Source organism: Dipodomys spectabilis, unplaced genomic scaffold (genome assembly GCF_019054845.1).
Source record: "Dipodomys spectabilis isolate Male_0828 unplaced genomic scaffold, ASM1905484v1 ptg000018l, whole genome shotgun sequence".
NCBI classification, from domain to species: Eukaryota; Metazoa; Chordata; class Mammalia; order Rodentia; family Heteromyidae; genus Dipodomys; species Dipodomys spectabilis.
This window is the reverse complement of record NW_024870695.1, coordinates 7,609,696-7,629,520: the sequence shown is the minus strand read 5'-3', so window position 1 is coordinate 7,629,520 and position 19,825 is coordinate 7,609,696. Positions and strand designations below refer to the sequence as shown.

The 19,825-nt window shown below is 41.6% G+C and overlaps 1 protein-coding gene across 4 annotated transcripts in view; it reads right to left on the bottom strand.

The window, feature by feature from the left end:
• Positions 1-19,825, bottom strand: part of Map3k3 (mitogen-activated protein kinase kinase kinase 3) — a 77,151-nt gene that overhangs the window by 40,416 nt on the left and 16,910 nt on the right. For 2 of the 4 annotated variants that reach the window (XM_042674055.1, XM_042674056.1), the window contains exons 2-5: positions 18,526-18,647; positions 16,534-16,626; positions 6,015-6,055; positions 507-606 (exon numbers count right to left, since the gene is read on the bottom strand). In XM_042674055.1, coding sequence (XP_042529989.1) covers positions 507-606; positions 6,015-6,055; positions 16,534-16,626; positions 18,526-18,647 — 356 coding nt within the window. The remainder of the gene's footprint in view (positions 1-506; positions 607-6,014; positions 6,056-16,533; positions 16,627-18,525; positions 18,648-19,825) is intronic. The other 2 variants (XM_042674057.1, XM_042674058.1) reach the window with 1 other exon arrangement.

The following is a 19,825-nucleotide window of genomic DNA, read 5'->3' as shown; positions in this document are numbered from 1 at the left end:
AATCCTAGTTTGTGACTTTTTTTTTTTGGCCAGTCCTGGAGCTGTCTCTGAGTTCTTGAGCCTAGCTTCACTTGTATGGGTTTTTTGTTTTGTTTTGTTTTGAGTAGTTAATTGGAGATGAGTCTCCCGGGAACTTTCCAGCCCTGGCTGGCTTAGAACTATGATGCTCAGTCTCCTGAGTAGCTAGGATTATAAGCAGGAGCCATTGGTGCTAGCTATGAGACTCTTATCTCCAATAAACTACTCAGAAAAAACTGGAAGTGCACTGTGGCTACAGCACTAGTCTTGAACACAGAGAGGCTCAGGGACAGAGCCTAGGGCATGAGTTCAAGCCCCAAACTGCCCCTCGCCCTCCAGCAAATAAACACCAAAAATTTCAGTTGTTGAAATTTACAAAAGGGGTTTCAGCAGGAGGATATTAAAGAAAGAAATTAGAAAATGCTCAGTTAAACAGAGAGGAAAAGGCAGGCAACTGTCCCTCTTGTCCCACACTATGTCTTTCTCACCTCATTGTTCATGTAATGTAGATCCAGAGGTTGCCCAAATACTGTAGTCACCTTGTGCTCCACATCTTCATACCTCACAGGCCGGCTGAATGCTATAATTCTGAAAGGAACAGGAAGACTGGTTAACTACATATTTAAAATTTAGGATTTAGGGCTGGCATGTAGTGGCAAAATGCTTGCTCATCAAGTGCAATGTCCTGGGTTCAACCCCCAGTACCAAAAAAGAAAAGATAAAAGCAAATTTAGAGTTTAGAAAGTAATGGGCTAAATATATTTTCCTTTTCTTCTCAATGTAAGATTTCCTTTTTTGCTTTCATTCATTGTCCTTTAGTCAATGTCCTGTGTCTCCCTCCCCCCCCCCCTTCAAAGTTTTGCTCTACTACTTGAGTTACAACTCCATTTCTAGGTTTTTGCTGGTTAGTTGGAGATATGAGTGTCACAGTCTTTCCTGCCCAGGCTGCCTTTAAATCTCAATCCTAACAGACTCCTGAGTAGCTAGAATTACAGGCATGAGCACCAGCACCTGGCTTTCTTTTTCTTATCTAACTTCTCATGTTTTCCCTGGGCATCTCAGGTTTGAGATTAACTCTCACAGGCATTGCTCAATCCCAACCAATTGTTTTATTTCATTAGGTAGGGCCTTTAAGTCAATGTGAGTATCATAGCAGACTACTGAACTTAAAAACCGTTCCACATACTCTTGTTAGGAATCAAGCTAGAAAGCCTGGAGATCAAAGCAATTTGATAACATACATAGATAGATTGCATTTTGAAAATATAGTCTAAAATCCTAAGTGACTCAATTCCAATACTTAAAAGGTCTTTTCTGTTTTTCACTTTTGAGATGTCACAGGAATTTCAATACTGATTATCCTTGAAATTGATATTTCCTACTACCTTGAGATGTGAAAATACATATAAAAACCTTTATCTCGGGCTGGGAAGGTAGCTCAGTGGTAAAGCGCTTGCCTTGCATGCCTGAGGCCCTGGGTTCGATTCCTCAGCACCACATAAGCAAAAAGAAAAAAGCCGGAAGTGGCGCTGTGGCTCAAAGTGGTAGAGTGCTAGCCTTAAGCTGAAGAGCTGAGTGCCCAGGCCCAGAGTTCAGGCCCCACGACATGACCAAAAAAAAAACAAAAAAAAACCCCTTTATCTCAGTATACTCAGGCAGGACAAATCTAGTGGAGGAAGGGCAGCACTCAGTATAGTATGGACTCGAAACTTCTTTCCCTCCTCTATGCTTCCAGGAAGAAGTATATGGTCTTTCACATCTTCTTCCTTGCTCTTACAGACTAGGAAGTGGTGTAACTAGCTACTCAGAAGGCCTAGAGCTGAAGGATCTCAATTCAAAACCACCCTGGACAGAAGAGTCTAAGAGACTCCATTTCTAATTCACCAGCAAAATGCTATACTAGAGGCATTGTCTCTGGTGATAGAGTACCAGATGTGAACAAGAAAGCTGACTAAGAGTGTCAAGCTCATTGAAGGGCATTTGGACTGATTCTATATCTTGGCTATGGCTCTTGCTGGGTCATAGGGTAGTGCTGTTTAGGCTTTTGAGGAACCTCCATATTTCTTTCCAGAGTTTTTAAATAAGCTTACCAACAAACAGTGTATTCGTGTTCCCTTTGGCTACATCCTTGCCAGCATTTGTTGCGTGTTTTCTTGATAATGGCCATTCTAACTGGGGTGAGGTGCAATCTCAGTGTTGGTTTGACTTGAATTTCCTTTATGGCCAGATGCCCCTCAATAGACGAGTGGATCAAGAAAATACGGTATATATACATAATAGAATTTACTCATCCATTAGAAAGAATGATATTGTACCATTCATAAGGAAATGGGAAGACTTGGAAAAAAATTATACTTAAGTAAAGTAGGCTAGACCCAGAGGAACAAGGTTGCATGGTTTCCCTTATTTGTGGTAGTAAATCTATAAGTAAACATGTAGGGTGGTATGCAGATGGCTACAAATGATTTAACTGAATTATAATAGACTCAAAAGAGAGCTCAAATAGTATAATCTTTTTTTTTTTAGAAAGACTAGGTCAAGCCAGGTACCAGTGGCTCACGCCTATAATCCTAGCTACTCAGGAGGCTGAGATCTGAGGATCATGGTTCAGAGCCAGCCTGGGCAGGAAAGTCCGAGAGACTCTTATCTCCAATTAACCACCAGAAAATGGGAAGTGGTGTTGTGGCTCAAGTGGTAGAGCACTCACCTTGAGCTGAAAAGCTCAGGGACAGCACCCAGACCCAGAGTTCAAGCCCCACAACTGACCAAAAAAAAAAAAAAGAAGAAAGAAGAAAGAAAGAAAGACTAGGTCAGAACTCAAGAAAATCAGCACCAGAGCAGGGGCAGGGACAAGGAAGAGAGGTAGAAAAATGAACAGGGAAAGTGGGGAAGATGCAATTAAAAATCCACTGCAATACCACAAAGGAAGGGGATGGGTGGAAGTGGGGTGAGAATGTTGAAGGAGGTGACACTGATCAAAATGTATTGTATTTATAAACTACTTGTTAAATGGAACCTCCCTTTTTTTTTTTTGGCCAGTCTTGGAGCTTGAACTCAGGACCTGGGCACTGTCCCTGAGCTTCTTTTACTCAAAGCTAGCACTCTACCACTTGAGCCACAACACCACTTCTGGCTTCTTCTGTTTATGTGGTGCTAAGGAATCGAACCCAGGGCTTCATGCACGCTAGGCCAAGCACTCTTACCACTAAAGCACATTCCCAGCCCCTTATATTTATTTTCTTCTCAAATCAACTATTTCAAGGAGTTGGTACTATTAGGGGATATCTAGATGCTTTATGGGTGGGTTATCTATGAAGATATTTTCTGGAGCCTTTGGAGAGAAGAATTTTCTCTTAATTCTGAGTAGCAAATCATATCCCTCACATTAGAACCTTAACAACAATTCAAAAGGGGTCAAGCCTTTCTGGAAAAAAATACCAAAGTGTTCTCAGATGTCCTTAATACAGTACTAGAAAAGGATCATACTGAGAGATGAAATTCTACTACACTGGCCTGGCAATGAGCTATTCTGAACCCCTAACAGCAGCCTGTATCTGGTCAAGATTAGGAACCATGATTTCCAGATTTAGTAAGATCTGAACTTCCATCATTACCAGCCTCCCTATCAGTGTTCTGCCAATAAGGTTTTCAAAGGGAAAGAGATCCTATCTATAGTCCTCCTTTTTGTCAACCAAAAGCTAAGAGAAAGGAGGCTCAAGAGTTTGTCCTCCAAGCCGGGCGCCGGTGACTCACACCTGTAATCCTAGCTACTCAGGAGGCTGAGATCTGAAGATTGCGGTTCAAAGCCAGCCTGGGCAGGAAAGTCCGAGAGACTCTTATCTCCAATTAACCACCAGAAAACCGGAAGTGGCGCTGTAGCTCAAGTGGTAGAACGCTAGCCTTGAGCTGAAGAGCTGAGGGACAGTGCTCAGGCCCAGAATTCAAGCCCCACAATCAACAACAACAAAAAGAAATATACTACCCATGGTCCCCATAAAATGAGAAGCCTACAATGACATCCTTAACAACAAAAAAACCCCCTCAAGATCTGAAGTTAGAGCTGTATGGTATTAAGAAGCTTATATTTGGCTTCTCTGTATGAGCTCTCTAAAGTGCTCAATTCTGGACATAGTACACATTGAAACACCATGGGTCCTGAAAACAGCTCCATAAAAAGAGAATGCACTGTTTTTAAAACCTTGATAACAACATGCTACTTAGTGCTTCAGAATGCCATTCCTGCCTGACCACCTTAAATATTTGTGGTTTCAATCTGGCAGCTTCTCTGAAATCAAACACATACACTTTCTTTAGTGTAAGTCTATTCACTGCAACAGCATATCATTTTGGGAACAGGGAATTCAGAAAACCATAACTGCATAACTAAATTCCAAAAAAACCCCAAAACAAAACAATTGAGCTTTTGATTCCATACCTACTTCTGAAGAATCTCTGCTGCTCCATTTTGGCCATCCAAAACCAAGTCAGGTAGAAAAAGTGGGAAAAGCAGCAACAATGAAATAGCAATTTAACTGCTGGCAAGAGCAATAGAAAAAGCTGAGAACAGAGCTTAGACCTTTGATTCTTCAGGTCTGGAACAGCCCTAGAACCCACGTGGGAGCAAGAGGCTCTTGCATTGTAGAATACACTTTTCTCCGCCTTTCTATTAGTAGGCTCTGACAATTTTATAGCCTTGTGAATGGATCTTTTTAAGGGAGAAAAGCAACCATTCATCTCCTCTGGAGTTAAGTTTCAAAGCAGGTTGAAGCTGGGCACTGGTGGCTCATACCTGTAATCCTAGCTACTCACAAGACTGAGATCTGAGGATTGCAGTTCAAAGCCAGCCTGGGCAGGAAAGTCTATGAGAACCTTATCTCTACTTAAACCATAGTGTACACACGTGCAAACACACACACACACACACACACACACACACACACACACACACACCTAGAAATGGAGATGTAGCTCAAGTAGTACAGCATTAGTCTTGAGTACAAAAGCTAAGGAACAGTGCCCAGGTGCGCCGCGCGCACACACACACGCACACACGCGCGCGCGCGCGCACACACACACACACACACACACACACACACACACACACACACACACACACACAGTTGAAAGGTGACAGCTGGCAGAGAACTCCCAGAAAAAAAGAATGTGTAGAGTTACTGAGTTCCCTCAGTGAGACTCTTAAGTAGAAAGACATTCTTATAGGCATACATTGTACCTCTGTAAACACACAAAACAAAAGGAAAAAGAACAGTAATGGGAGGGAGAGAAAGGCAAAGAGTAGGAGACAAATATTGAAAGTCACACATGCCTACAGCACACACTAATAGACATACATAATAGTCCATGTTCAGAGAAATTAAGAGTCATGTTTTTCTCTGGTCAGAACTTCTAGCTTGGCTTCCCATAATAAATAAAATATCGACAATGAAGAGTTTTGTAACATTACTCTGACTCCCTAACAAGGAAAAACTCAGTATATAGAATGAAAATTTTTCTATGTCCTCAAAGAAACTTTAAAAATCGATGGACTTGGTATCACCTCCCAGGACCTAGAGACATCACAAAGAAATGTCCAACTCATTAACCTGGCTCCTGATGTGGACAAAAACTCTATAGGGGATAGCAGTGGGACCATGTCACTGGAGACCCCTGACTTCCTTTTAATGCCCACAGGTGGCACAACACTGCTTGTGTGGAATCCATGACTCTGATAGAGCTTGAACCTCCTGTAGTAAAATGGCAAGACCACACAGTAGCAGAACACAGCAGAATAGTAAAATATCAGCAGTTGAAATGGCTTCCAGTTCTAAGACCAGAAACAAGGTTCAACTTGTAGGCCAAGTAAAACTTTCCCAGGTATGACCACACTCCAGCAAGTGGCCCTACAAGGATCATGACAGGGACATAGTTACCCAAGCTCCATGCTTTCTAAAGACTTCAGCACACAAGAGAAAACTACTGAATGGGAGACAACTTACCGCCTTTCCCCATTGTGCTCAAACTTGATTCTGACGTCACTCTGCCAAAAGGAATGATAGACAGGTTAGAGGGTTCTTGGGCACAAGTTATTCCAGTCATTTGCACATTCATCTTGGGAAGTCCTTTGGTGACACTGGGTAAGCATCACCACTAGGCAAACACTTGATGGTTTCTGGTCCAGTTCCTCCACAGAGAAGAGTGTTCTCTTTTCAATGACTTATAACTTCCATTTTAAACTTTGGGCAACAGAACTCTTGGGGTAAGACTCCAAGATGGTTGCTACAGCCCAGTTGTTATGCTTTTACATGGCAACTTTCTGATCTCATATATTCTCCATTTCTACAACTGACTCTGGAATTGCTCCTACCATATCACCTCCTGAGCAGGATACCTTTCCTTCTTCCTCAGCTTTATCCAAAGTTACCACTCTAAGTAAAATCTGGAAGGTCAAAGATAATGTTTATCCTCTTGTATATCCCTAGTACTAAGCAAAGAATATGATATGTAATATTTTGTTAAATGGCTGAATGAATTGAAGAACAGAACTGTAGTAAATGTTTAAATTAAGGGGAAATAAGCAGGATGCAGTGCCTTGAACCTGTAGTCCCAGATCCAGGAGGCTGAGACAAGAGGATAGCTAGAGCTCAGGAGTTTGAGGTCAGTTTGGCAACACAGCAAGATCAATCTCTGTGAGAAGAGAGAGAGAAAGAGAGAGACAGAAACAGAAAGAGAGAGAGAAAGAAGAGAAGAGAAGCTGGAACTCAGGATGTAGCTCATTACTACAGCACTTGCTTAGCATTCATTAGACCCTGGGTTGATCCCCAGCACTATAAAAAAATTTAAAAAAGAAAGAAAAAGAAGGAGAAATAGAACTGTTAGATTTTTCTTAATGAAAGAGATATTATTAAAGATTAAATGAGCAACCTGAGAGGGCTTAAGAAAATGACGAGTTGTTTTTTATTTTGGGGGAGGGGGGGTCCGGTCGTGGGGCTTGAACTCTGGGCCTGGGTACTATCCCTCAGCTCTTCAGCTCAAGGCTAGTGCTCTACCACTTGAGCCACAGCACCACTTCCGGCTTTTTTCTTTTTGCTTATGTGGTGCTGAGGAATCGAACCCAGGGCCTCAGGCATACAAGGCAAGCGCTCTACCACTGAGCCACCTTCCCAGCCCAAGAGTTGGTTGTTGGTGGATCACACCTGTAACCCTAGCTACTTGGGAGGCTAAGAGCAGATGAATCTCAACTTAAGGCCAGACTGGGTAGAAAAATTCCTAAGACCCATCTCAAAAATAACCAGCAAACATAGGGTTGGCAGAGTAGCTCAAGTGGTAGAGCCTCAGCAAACAAAAAAGCCCCGAGCTCAAACTCCAGTACTGCCACCAAAGAAAAGAAAATGAGAAGAGAGGGAAAGAGATATTGCAGGAGAAAAGAACAGTCATAGAGGAAAAGAAAAGACTGCTGAGAAACTTGCAAATACTAGCTGAAGGAAACAAAGTTCATAGTTGATTAATGAAAATTACACTGAGAGGGGGAAGAGGTGACATTGTCCAAAAAGAAATGTGCTCATTACCTCATTTATGTAATTGTAACCCTTCTGTACATCACCTTTGAAATAATAAAAAAAAGAAAATTATACCGAGAAAAATAAATTAATAGACTATGGCTGGAGAGAAAGAAAAGTGTTTCAGATTATCTAACCGTAAGAAAAACAGCAGTCAGAGAATGACAGAAAAAGGAGAGTTTAAAAGGAAGGAAGGGTGTATGAAAGACTTCCTTTTCTCAAGGGATTAAGGACAGAGAATTCTCTTCCAACCCACTGAATTACAACAGTGGCTATAATTTAGTTCTAAACATTATTGAGGATCCCAGTGAGATTTCATTTATGTGAATTTTTTTTTTTTGGGGTACTGGGGATCAAACCCAGGATGTTGCACTTGCTAGGCAAGTGCTTTGCCACTGAGCTACATCCCAGCCCTCATTTATGTGAATTATAACTATTAAGATTTACTACATGACCTGGGCACAACAAATAGCTGGGCACAGTTTTGCACAACTGTCACCCCAAGCTGTAAGAGAGAATGAGATTAGAAAAACCAAGGTTTTAAGGCAACCAGTGCAGAAATGTCCAGAGACTTGTCTCCATGGAGGGAAGATAGACACAGTAGTATGCCTGTAGTCTCAACAATGACAGGAAGCCTAAAGTAGACTGAGAGGTTCAGGTTGGCCAGGTGGAAAGAGAGAGCCTATCTGAAAAATCATCAGCAAAAAACTGGTCTAGATGCTTGGCTCCATAATATCATGCCAACTTAGCAATCACAACACTCCAGTAGCTAGGATTACAGGCATGAGCCACCAGCACTTACCTCTTATTGATTGGTCCTGGGCCTCTCTGTGCTCAAGGTTAGCACTCTACCACTTGAACCACAGCGTCACTTCCCGCTTTTTCTATGTGGTATTGAAGAATTGAACCCAGGACTTCATGCATGCTAGGCAAGCACTCTACTACTAAGCCACATTCTCAGCCCTCATATTTATTTTCATTTAAAAATAGCAATAATGCCGGGCACCAGTGGCTCACATCATAATCCTAACTACTCAGGAGGCTGAGATCTGAGGATCATAGTTCGAAGCCAGTCCTGGCAGAAAAGTCTGTGAGGCTTGAAGTAGAGCTGTGGCTCAAGTGGTAAAGTGCAAGCCCTAAGCTAAAAAGCTCAGAGACAGCACTGAGGCCCTGAGTTCAAGCCACAGGACACACACACACACACACACCCTGACACACACACACACACACACACACACACCCTGACACACCCACACCCACACCCACCCACACACCCACACCCACACCCACACCCCCACACCCCCCCCCCCCCCACACACACACCCTGATAGTAAATATCAGTAATCCTAGCTCTTCAAAGATTGATAAACTCAAGGCCATACAAGTTCATGAAATAAGCAAGACCCTCTCTCATAAAACCAAAACCATACATAAAAACCCATCATATGTTAATATAAAATTTTCATAGAAATAATTATACTTTCAAAAATAGGCATTTTAAATCTCTTTAATGTATGGTTTAAGACAACTGGATTCTTGTGCCTGCTTGTTTTCAATCTACTGTAATAGCATACATCAGTAGCCTCTGGAAAAATGTATTGTACTTTCTTAAAGAGAAAGAGGGTGAAACGGTATTATGTACTCCCAGCTTCCATTAAAGTGCCTTACAGAATATCCTAGGGTTTTTCTAGATCATACTCTGAGAACCATTGAACTAAAATGTAAGAATATCATGTATTCATTCATTCATTCATTCTTTATTGTGCCTGTCCTAGAACTTGAATTCAGGGCCTGAGCACTGTCTCTGAGGGTTATTGGTTTTTTGTTTTGTTTTTGTTTTTTAGCCAGTCCTGGGGCTTGAACTCAGTGAGCTTCTTTTGCTCAGGGCTAGCACTCTACCACTAAGCCACATTATCAGCCTCCCTGAGCTTTTTCACTCAAGGCTAGCACTCTACCCCATGAATCACAGCTCCATTTCCAGAATTTTTTTTTTTTTTTTGTAATTTAGTGAAGATAAGGTTCTCATGGACTTTCCCGCCTAGGTTGGCTACAAACTAATCCTCAGATCTTGGGCACACACACACATATACACACACACACACTTAACCTCATTGTAATTCAGCTTCTTCTGGAAGAACTAGGATTTAGATCCTGGAAGCCTCACTCTTAATTATCAAGTTGTACTACAAATTAGTGTCACATAAGCAAACGAGGTTTATTTCACTTACACACACACACAGCCTTCAAAAGAAACATTGGCAAGAAAGTCCATAAGACTCTTATCTCCAATAAACTCAGAAAAAGCTGGAAGTGGTGTTGAGGCTCAAAGAGTGCTAAGACTTGAGCACAAAGAGGCTCAGAGACAGCACCCTAGCCCTGAGTTCAAGCCCCACAGACCAGCAAAAAAAAAGAAAAGAAACACTGGAAGAAACTTTATACGGCTTGACTTATATGACCTGACTTTTTGGAACTCATGAAGAAATGGCAAGTTCCTACATCTGGGGTAACAGTGGCATCAGAACCAGGAGATTGGGGGTACCAATCATGCAGCAAGCTGGGGAACCAGAGAGGGATCCTTTGGCTAAGACTGTGGGTAGATGGGAGCAAGAAACCATGAAGGCAGAAAGTTCTTGTGTGATCTGCATTCTAGACACACAGGCAAATGGGAGGGTGGAGCGGTGATGTAGAAGAAACTATTAAATTCAGTCAAGTTTTATTTGAGTGACAGAAGTTTTTTCACTGGCTTCTTTTTTTCCTTCCCCCAAAATGCTATACAGTGATAGCCAGAGCCCTCCAAGGCATGGTTCTTGAGACATGCTGCCACACTCTGACATACCACCTCCAGTTTCCCACACACTCTATTCCCACTTAGGGCTCTGGAGTATCCTAAGTGCTTAGCAAATGTATAGTCCTGTCTACCCCTACAAGGTAGATTACCACATCTTTTCAGTGCTCCTGCCTATAGCCCAGCACAGTTAGTATAGTTCTCTCCAATAGACTCTTCTCCCCCTCAAACAAGCCTTCCCCGTTACTAACATTACATTAGTATAGTATATTTCCTTCTGTTACGATTAATCAACATTGATAAGTTAACTGAAGTCTGTAATTTATTCAATTTCTCAGTTTTTTGGTGTTAAATTTTATTTTTGCTTTTAAAAAAAAATCGTTGGTAGACTGAGGACATAGCTTAGGAGCAGAGTTTGCTGGGGCAAGCTCAAAACTCTTGAGTTCAATCCTCAGTACAAGTATAGAAAAGGAAAAAAAGGTTAAAAAATAATAGATCTCATTACCTATCTCTGTCTCTTGCTTTTTTTTTTTTTTGGAGACAGGGTCTCATATGTAGTCCAGATCTTGGTTTGAGCTGCTTAAAATTCTTCTGCCTCAGTCTCTCAAATACTTGGGATTACAGGCATTCACCACCACAACTAGCAAAAGCTCTCATTCTTTAACTGGGACATTGTATTTAGATAAATCTATTAAGGAGCTTCCCAAGTCCCTTGATATGACTGAAGGAACTCAATTTTATTTTATTCAATTTTATTTCTTAACGGATCATAACCCCGACACTCTACATGAAATTAGTCAAAGGGCTGGGAAGGTGGCTTAGTGGTAGAGCGTTTGCCTTGCATGCATGAGGCCCTGGGCTCGATTCCTCAGTACCACATCAGCAAAAAGAAAAAAGCCAGAAGTGGCATTGTGGCTCAAGTGGTAGAGCGCTAGCCTTGGAGCTGAAGAGCTGAGGGACAGCACCCAGGCCCAGAGTTCAGGCCCCACGACTGGACCTCCCCCCCCCCCCCCAAAAAAAAAGAAATTAGTCAAAAAGGCAATTGAACTTTTACTTCATTCTACTCAAGCCTGACCAAACCCATGACAAGTAAGCAGTGTAAACAAAGATGCTTTCTCTGCTGCCATGACAACTGTCCCTGAGCAGGATGCAGGCCTCCATGGTATATCCAAACCTGCCAAGTTCTGAAATCTGAGACTCTCCTCTTGGGCTGACAATAACAAGCCATAAATAAGGGAGGTTCAGATAAAGATAATTTATTCAATTTCTTCTCAGCAATTTCTCAGCAACCACTTTCCTTGACCTCTCTGAGACATTCTGCTCTAGTAGCCAAGTCCTTCTTTTACTTTTGTGGCTTTGTTCCAATCCACAGAACCTGTTGCAACTACAGCCACTTCTGCTTCTTTGCTGATTCCTCTTTTTTTATGTCCTTTCCCATCCCTCCTCCCACAAGACTACAGATGTGTGTGTGTGTGTGTGTGTGTGTGTGTGTGTGTGTGTGTGCACTGTCTCTGAAGTTGTTTTTTTTTTGGGGGGGGAGGGGAGGAGTGTCCAGTTGTGGGGCCTGAACTCTGGGCCTGGGCGCTATCCCTCAGCTCTTCAGCTCAAGGCTAGCACTCTACCACTTGAGCCACAGCACCACTTCAGGCTTTTTTCTTTTTGCTTATGTGGTGCTGAGGAATCGAACCCAGGGCCCCATTCATACAAGGCAAGCGTTCTACCACTGAGCCACTTTCCCAGCCCTTTTTTTTTTTGATGGTTGTGGGGCCTGAATTCTGGGCCTGGATGCTGTCCCTCAGGTCTTCAGCTCAAGGCTAGCATTCTACCACTTGAGCCACAGTGCTACTTCCGGCCTTTTACTGCTTATGTGGAGCTGAGGAATCAAACCCTGGGCCTCATGCACGCATGCATGCAAGGCAAGCACTCTACCACTGAGCCACCTTCCCACCCCCATCTCTGAGGATTTTTGCTCAAAGCTAGTGTTCTACCAACTTGAGCCACAAGCTCCACTTCAGACTTTTTTGGTGCTTAATTGGAGATAGTCTCATGGACTTTTCTGCTTGGGCTGGTTTTGAACTGCAATCCTCAGATCTCAGCCTCCTGAGTAGCTAGGATTACAGGCGTGGGCCACCAAACCCCAGCACTGACTACAGACTTTTGACTTCTGGCTTCCTTCCCTTCTCTGGGCTATTACTGATCAATTACTTAATTAGCCACTTAATTAATACACAGGTCTTGGTTTGAGATCAGCCCTGTATAAAAGAAGACCCTATCTCAAAAATAACTAAAGTAAAATGGGCTGGAGGTATGGCTCAAGTCACAGAGTGCTTGCCTACCAAGCACAAAGCTCTGAATTCAAAACTCACTATCACCAAAATAATACCAAAAAAAGAAAAAAAAAGATAATAAAGGTTCATCATCTTTTAGCCAAGTGTTTTGTTTAGGATCAAAAGTGTTTAAAATGCACATTTAGGACTGAGAGATAACATCTGCATCTTCTATAGATTGCTTGATGTCACCTTTCACAGTGAGGGCAGAATGCTCACAAGCATTTTCTGTGCTCTTCTGCATTTCCTAAAGTTAGTCTGGGCCTTTGTGCCCAGTTCTGATCAAAAGCCGGGGAGGGAATTAAGCTCTATACTCTTCCCTGGTAGTTGCATACCTCAAGATAGTAGTGTTTCCCTCAACACAGGTTAGTAACTTGTGAAAAAGTCTGCCCCCTCTTCATATTGAATATAATGTGTTAAGTCACTGAGACCTGTGGTTTATTTGTTAACATAGTACAAAGTTAGTTTTGTTGCTAAACTGATTTGGCAACAAAACAATTTGCCATGTCAGTTTTCTGTGTTGTTTGTAGTACTGGACTGAACCTAGAGTCTCACACATGGAAGACAAGCACTCTACCAATAGGTTATATACACAACCCCTAAATATTTATTTATTAGTGTGACTCAGGAAAAACACCTTAGTTCAATGTAAGAGACAAATGAAATCAACCTTTTTTTTTTTTTTTTTGGCCAGTCCTGGGGCTTGAACTCAGGGCCTGGGCACTATCCCTGAGCTCCTTTGCTCAAGGTTAGAACTCTACCACTTGAGCCACAACGTCACTTCCAGCTTTTTCTGTTTATGTGGTACTGAGGAATTGAACCCAGGGTTTCATGCATATGAGGCAAGCACTCTACCACTAAGCCACATTCCCAGCCCATGAACCAACATTCTTAAAAAAAAAAAAAAAAATCCTAGAGCTGAACAGCAGTGGCTCATGCCTATAATTACAGCTACTCCAGGAGGTTGAGATTTGAAGGCTATGATAGCCTGGGCAGAAAACTCCAAGAGATTACATCTCAAAATAATCAGCAAAAAAACAGGCTGTTCATGTGATACACCTGAGTAAATGTAAGGTCCTGAGTTCAAACTTTAGTACTGGCAAAATGATGATGATGATGATGATAATGATGATAGGCTATGTGTTATGATTTCTAATTTTCAAACTGGCCAGCCTGTCTTATCAATAGCCTTTGAAAGAGAAGGAAAGACCTAGAATGATTCACAGTAAAAGCAAAAGGCAGTCTCAATCACTGACCATGCAAGAAGTGTTAGCTCCTAGAATTCTCTTCCTCTAGAACTGATAGCCAAGGCCCAGGCCTGCTTGTGCTCTGCCATGAAGAAAGCATATTTTCCATTACGAACATGCATTCGTGAACATCTAGGGAGTCAGTTCCAGCCCTTGGGTGCTATGTAAGTATCTACCTGTCATTTTGATAAAATTCAAAGAAAAAAAAAAGGAATTCTTTCTCTCTTCACTGAGATTTTTCAGAAATAAGGCTGAATCCCAAAGTTTGCAGAAAAACATCAAAAATATCATGGCTCAAATGGTAGCTGTGAGTTAAAAAAACAAAAACCAAAAAACAAGTGAAAGCATGTCCTTAGTTCAAGTCCCAGTATCAGCACAGAAAAACCCACCCTCAATCAGATAGTCAATTATAACACTCCACTAAAGACAGAAAAACTTTACCCTTTTAATTCCACTACACAATATAAACATAATTCTGGTTAAAAAAATTAAAAGTTTTACCAAAGCTCACACTCACAGTGACAGATCACAATAGAAGTGATATAATCACTACAACTTTACATTCGTACTTTTTGTTGTTGTTGATTAGGGGGCTTGAACTCAGGGCATGGGTACTGTTCCTGGGCTTTTTTTGCTGAAGGTTAGCCACTCTACTACTTTGAGCCACAGCTTCACCTCCAGTTTTTGGGTGATTAATCAGAGGTAAGAGTTTCATAGACTTTCCTGCCCAACCTGGCTTCAAACTGTGATCCTTAGGCCTCACCCTTCTGAGTAGCTAGGATTACAGGCATGAGCCACTACCTGGCTTCATTTGTACACTATTTTACAATGTACAAAATACTTTATATACTATTTATGATTTTACAACAAAAAGGTAGACATAGAGGGAACTAACTGTGCCTATGTTTCAGCTGGAAAAACAGGTTCAGAAAGGTTATCTGAGTCATACTTCGTAAAATTATTGTGACTAGGTATCAGATCTGGATCTACTACCTGGCGCCATTCAATACTCTGTGTAAAAGCTCTGTGAACTTCAAAATATTAAACACATGCTTATGGTTGTCGATGTTGTTTAATTATTATTGTAGAAAGCACACTGTAAATTGTAAAATCTCATGTCAGTAGGTTAACCAATAATTCTATGATACCAACTCCCTACCCTGCCCCTGTACTCTTTTGACCAACCTAAGCTGTCAGCCCTAATAAAAAACTAGCACCCACTGATAAAGCATTGTGACTTATGAATGCTGAAGGGATGTTGCACATCATGCCTGCAAAGCCATCCACAGGCCCAGCCACCTAGGATGTGACATAAACCAAAGACAGTCAGTCAGTTATATGTTATTATATGTTTCTAGGGACCAAAAGGACAGAAGGGAGGAAAAAAAAAAAAAGCACAGAACCTACCTCCTGAAAACAGTTCATAGCTGAGTACCTCACTGCCTGCTCAGAATGCTTACTTACTGCTTACTTGTTCTCAAATGCACTCATTCTTTCAATTAGTTACCAAGTTCATTTACTTAGGGAAGAGAATGTCTAAAGTATCAGTAAGCAGATTTAAGTTAGGTTCACTAGTTCTTCTAGGCCTCATCTCTAAAGAAATCAATGAACCCAGATTCCCTGACTTTCCTTGTTGTGCCAAGCTTGAGCCCTATGAGGCTGTGCCAATCTTAATTCAGCCTTGCAGCCAATATTGCCATTCTCTCACTGAAGAGCTGTTTGTCTCTGCCAACACCATTCCACCACTGAATAAACAACAGTTTCCACCAGCCAGAATAACTGGCTGCCTTCAACCGTGACTATGCAATTTGAATCTTAGTCAAATTTGACATTTCTTAGCCCAATTTGGCATCTCTTAGCCATTTAAGTTCGATTTTTTTTTTCCTTAAAAAATTTTTTTTTCTATTGGTTCTGGGGTTTGAACATGGCCTCACACTCTTAATTCAGCTTACTTGTTCAGCTGTCCCTTTACTACTTAGGCCATGCCTCCAACTCAGCTAGATTTTGATATTTTATTCCTCTTTCCTCCTAAGTATGGATCTTTTGGCATAAATTGGTTTCATCCAATGTCAAATCAACAATAAAAACCACAATAAGCCAGACACTGGTGGCTCATGCCTGTAATCAGTGGCTGAGATATGAGGATCACGGTTCAAAGCCAGCTTGCACAGGAAAGTCTATGACTTATCTCCAATTAAGCGCCAGAAAACCAGAAGTGAAGCTGTAGCTCAAAATGGTAGAGCATTAGCTTTGAGCAAAAGAGCTCAGGGATGGTGCCCACCCCCAGAATTCAAGCCCAAAGACAAGCATTTCTCTCCCCATAAGATCCCCCAAAAACCAAAAATCCAGATTCAGAGTCATATGTGCCTGGGTAGGTACATATTAGACGATACAGAAACTCTATGACAGACAAGTTTTTAGACAGCATTGAAAGAGGCTGCTAAATAGTATTGTGAGAAACTAACCAGGGGCCCAGAACACAGTTAATAAGTAACTAGTGAGCTACAAATCCACTAAAACAACTTATCTGGGAAATGAATTCTATTTGTCCAGCATGAGTAGCAGACTGAAAAGCTATAACAGGTAATTTAGGTCCTTACCAAAAATTTCTTTTTCTCACTGGCCCCTGCACATGAGCTTGTTGTTACTGTGGGCATGTTCAGAAGGGCTGAGCTGCTGGTGGTGTGTTTTTTCTTTAAAAACAAAAAAACTAATGTTAATAATTTGTATTCTCCATGCAACAGAAAAATGTGTGATGTTATTCACATAAACTGTGGGTCCTAAGAGCCAGTACCTCTTAAAAGTACTTTTAAATAAATTGTCAAGGCCACATGCCGGTAAGCCTAGCTACTCAGGAAGCTGAAATCTAAGGATCAGGAAAGTCTGTAAGACTCTTATCTCCAATTAATCACAGAAAAAGCTGGAGGTGGTGCTGTGGATAAAGTGGTAAAGTGCTAATCTTGAGCAAAAAGGAGCTCAGGGACAGAGCCAAAGCCCAGAGTTCAAGCCCTTGGACTGGCAAAACAAACAGACAAACAAAACAACACCCCACAGGAATTTAGGATTTTTCTCTTTTTTTTGGTCAGTTGTGGGGTTTGAACTCTGGGTCTTGGCTCTGTCCCTGAGCTTCTGCGCTCAAGGCTAACACTACCACTTTGAGCCACAGTGCTACTTCCAGTTTTCTGGTGGTTAATTGGACATAAGGGTGTCATGGACTTTCTTGCTTGGCTGACTTGAACTGAGATCCTCAGATCTCAGACTCCTGAGTAGCTAGGATTACAGCCACCAGTACGCTGCTGAAGTTTTCTCATAACTTTTAGCTGTAAACAGAAATATTCCTAAAAGATAATCTCCCTTTAAGGAATGACTAAGGACTACCTCTACTCCTCTTTTTTCCAGACTGGTCTCTTTGGCCCTTCCAATTAAAGAAAGCTTCCTTTTTTCATTTCTAACTGCTATCCATTCTAATAGTTCAGTTTGGAGAGAGATCAGCTAACTAGTGCAGTGTTAGCAAGCACACTACACATAGGAAGACAGGAAGGAAAGTGAGGTCAATAGACTTAAGTGTGGGGGAGGGGACTCATTTCTGGCAAAATACTCCTTCCCAAAGTAGTTACTAGCAAGGGAGAACCCGCACAATTACAAAGAATAATATATCAAAGTGGGACAAGAACGGGTCCTACACTGTTCCCCCAATTCTATAAGATAATTTTAACAACAACAAAAAAAGCAGTTTTCTAATCTTTCTATTATAACATAGAACAAAAGACACCCCTCCCCTCACCACCAGTGTTCCATGAATAGAAAACATTCTAAGACTTGGTAGACAGGATACAAATGAGGAGCGAGACTAGCTAATAAGACAGAACTACAAGGAAAAAAATAATGGACAAACTTTCATCAAACATGTCCAGAAACAGCCATCAGATATAGCACTGGGTACCTGCTAGGTAAGAGAGCTTCTTATCTACTCACTCTTCTCTACAGGCTAAAACACCCAGGTAACGGTATAATAAATAACAATGGAGGTGAAGACTCTCAGCAGAACACAAGTTTCTATATTAACAAAAATAAGAAAAGAGGCTCATGCCTATAATTTTAGCTACTCAGGGGGGTTGAGATCTGAAGATTGTGGTTTGGGCCTGGGCAGACAAATCTGTGACATTCTTATCTCCAATTAACCCTCAAAAAGCCAGAAGTAGAGTTGTGTGTGGCTCGAACTGGCATAAAGAAAGAAAAGGGGAGAGAAGGAGAGAGATAAGAAGGGGAGAGAAAGGGAGAATGAGTGCAAGGAGGGGAAGAGAGGTAGAAAGAAAGAGAAAGGAAAAGAAAAGAAAAAGGTTTTTTCCTAAAGATGTACATGGTATTCATTTTCTCTCTGCAGGTGAAATGCTACACTTAAGGCTTTGGGACTCCAGATTATAAACACACATAATAATTGAGTCCATATATCACTTACCATCTAACAGAATACAAAAGGAACCAATAGCATTCAAGCCTGCTACTAGACTAGCTTTAACTTCTCATATTTTTCTCTTCTTGAAATCCTCTCTACCACAAATTTAGTTAAGCTGTGCCAGAGACACACACACCTGCCTATTTGGGTGACCCGTGTCCTTGTTCTTCATGGTCTCATATCCAGATACCCGGGGACGTCGACTCATCTGGAGGGCCACCAGATCCTTCATGATTGAGTCCAATGCCTCCTGTTCATCTATATTGAAAGAGAGCATATAGGTTAAGATATTGAAATACAGACTAGCAAAGCACTTCTACACATTAACCATTAATATTTAGGAAGTTATACTCAGGTATAATGGCAGATCCTGCAACTACAACCACATATAATGCCATTATGTCTCCAAAATGTCAGATTACTGCAATTTTTTTTTTTTTTTTGCTGGTCCTGGGGCTTCAACTCAGAGCCTAGACTCTGTCCCTGAGCCTTTCTGTGCTCAAGGCTAGTGCTCTACCACTTAAGCTACAGAGCCACTTCAGGCTTTTTATGTTTATGTGGCACTGAGGAATTGAACCCAGGGCTTCATGCATGCTAGGCACTAGCATGCTACCTCTAAGCCATATTCCCAGTCCTTTAATGCATGCTTAACAGCCCTTTCATCACATTCCTGGAAGCAATATTTAATAACTGACTGCAACTGAGGGAAGTATTCAAGCAGAGCAGCATCCCTAGTGCCAGAGAAACGTAATCAAGAAAAAACAGAAGCAAAGTTCCAGTGAAGAACAACACAGCATAGGGTACTGAAGGGTATTGAATCAAAAGACAAATTCAGAGAGTGCTGATTATTGGACACAGTCTCAAACCTATTCTCCACTCCCTTTGGTGGTACTAGGGATTGAACTTAGGGACTTATACTCTACCATTTAAGCCACAAAAGTGCACTCCCAGAACTTTTGCTTTTATTTTCAAGGTAGGATCTGGCTAGGTAGGTTTGCCATGTTTTCCTCTAACTTGTGAGTCTCTTGCCTAAGCCTCCAGAGTCACTAGGATTATAATAAGCATGAACCACCATACTGGCTTTCTGTTGTTGTTAAAAACAGAGGCTCACTATTATAACTGGCCTCAAACTCAAAATCCTCCCACCTCAGTTCCTCAGCGCTCACATAGCAGGCGGGTACAACTACACCCAGTCAGATCTATTCTTAAACAATCATGTGTAGGAAAGTACATCTTTAAAGTAGCAATCAAGGCCTTCAGGTAGCTGTTTTGAACAGAAATTGTTTTACAAGCCAAGCCTTTGAATGTGTGCCCCCTCCCAAAAAAAAATTCTTTACAAGTTTACGGGCCTTCTGTTTCCCATAGGGATGTCAAAGGGCATCTCTGTTGTCTTCTTTCCTATCTGATCAAGCAAGCATTGTCTCTATCTCATTGGC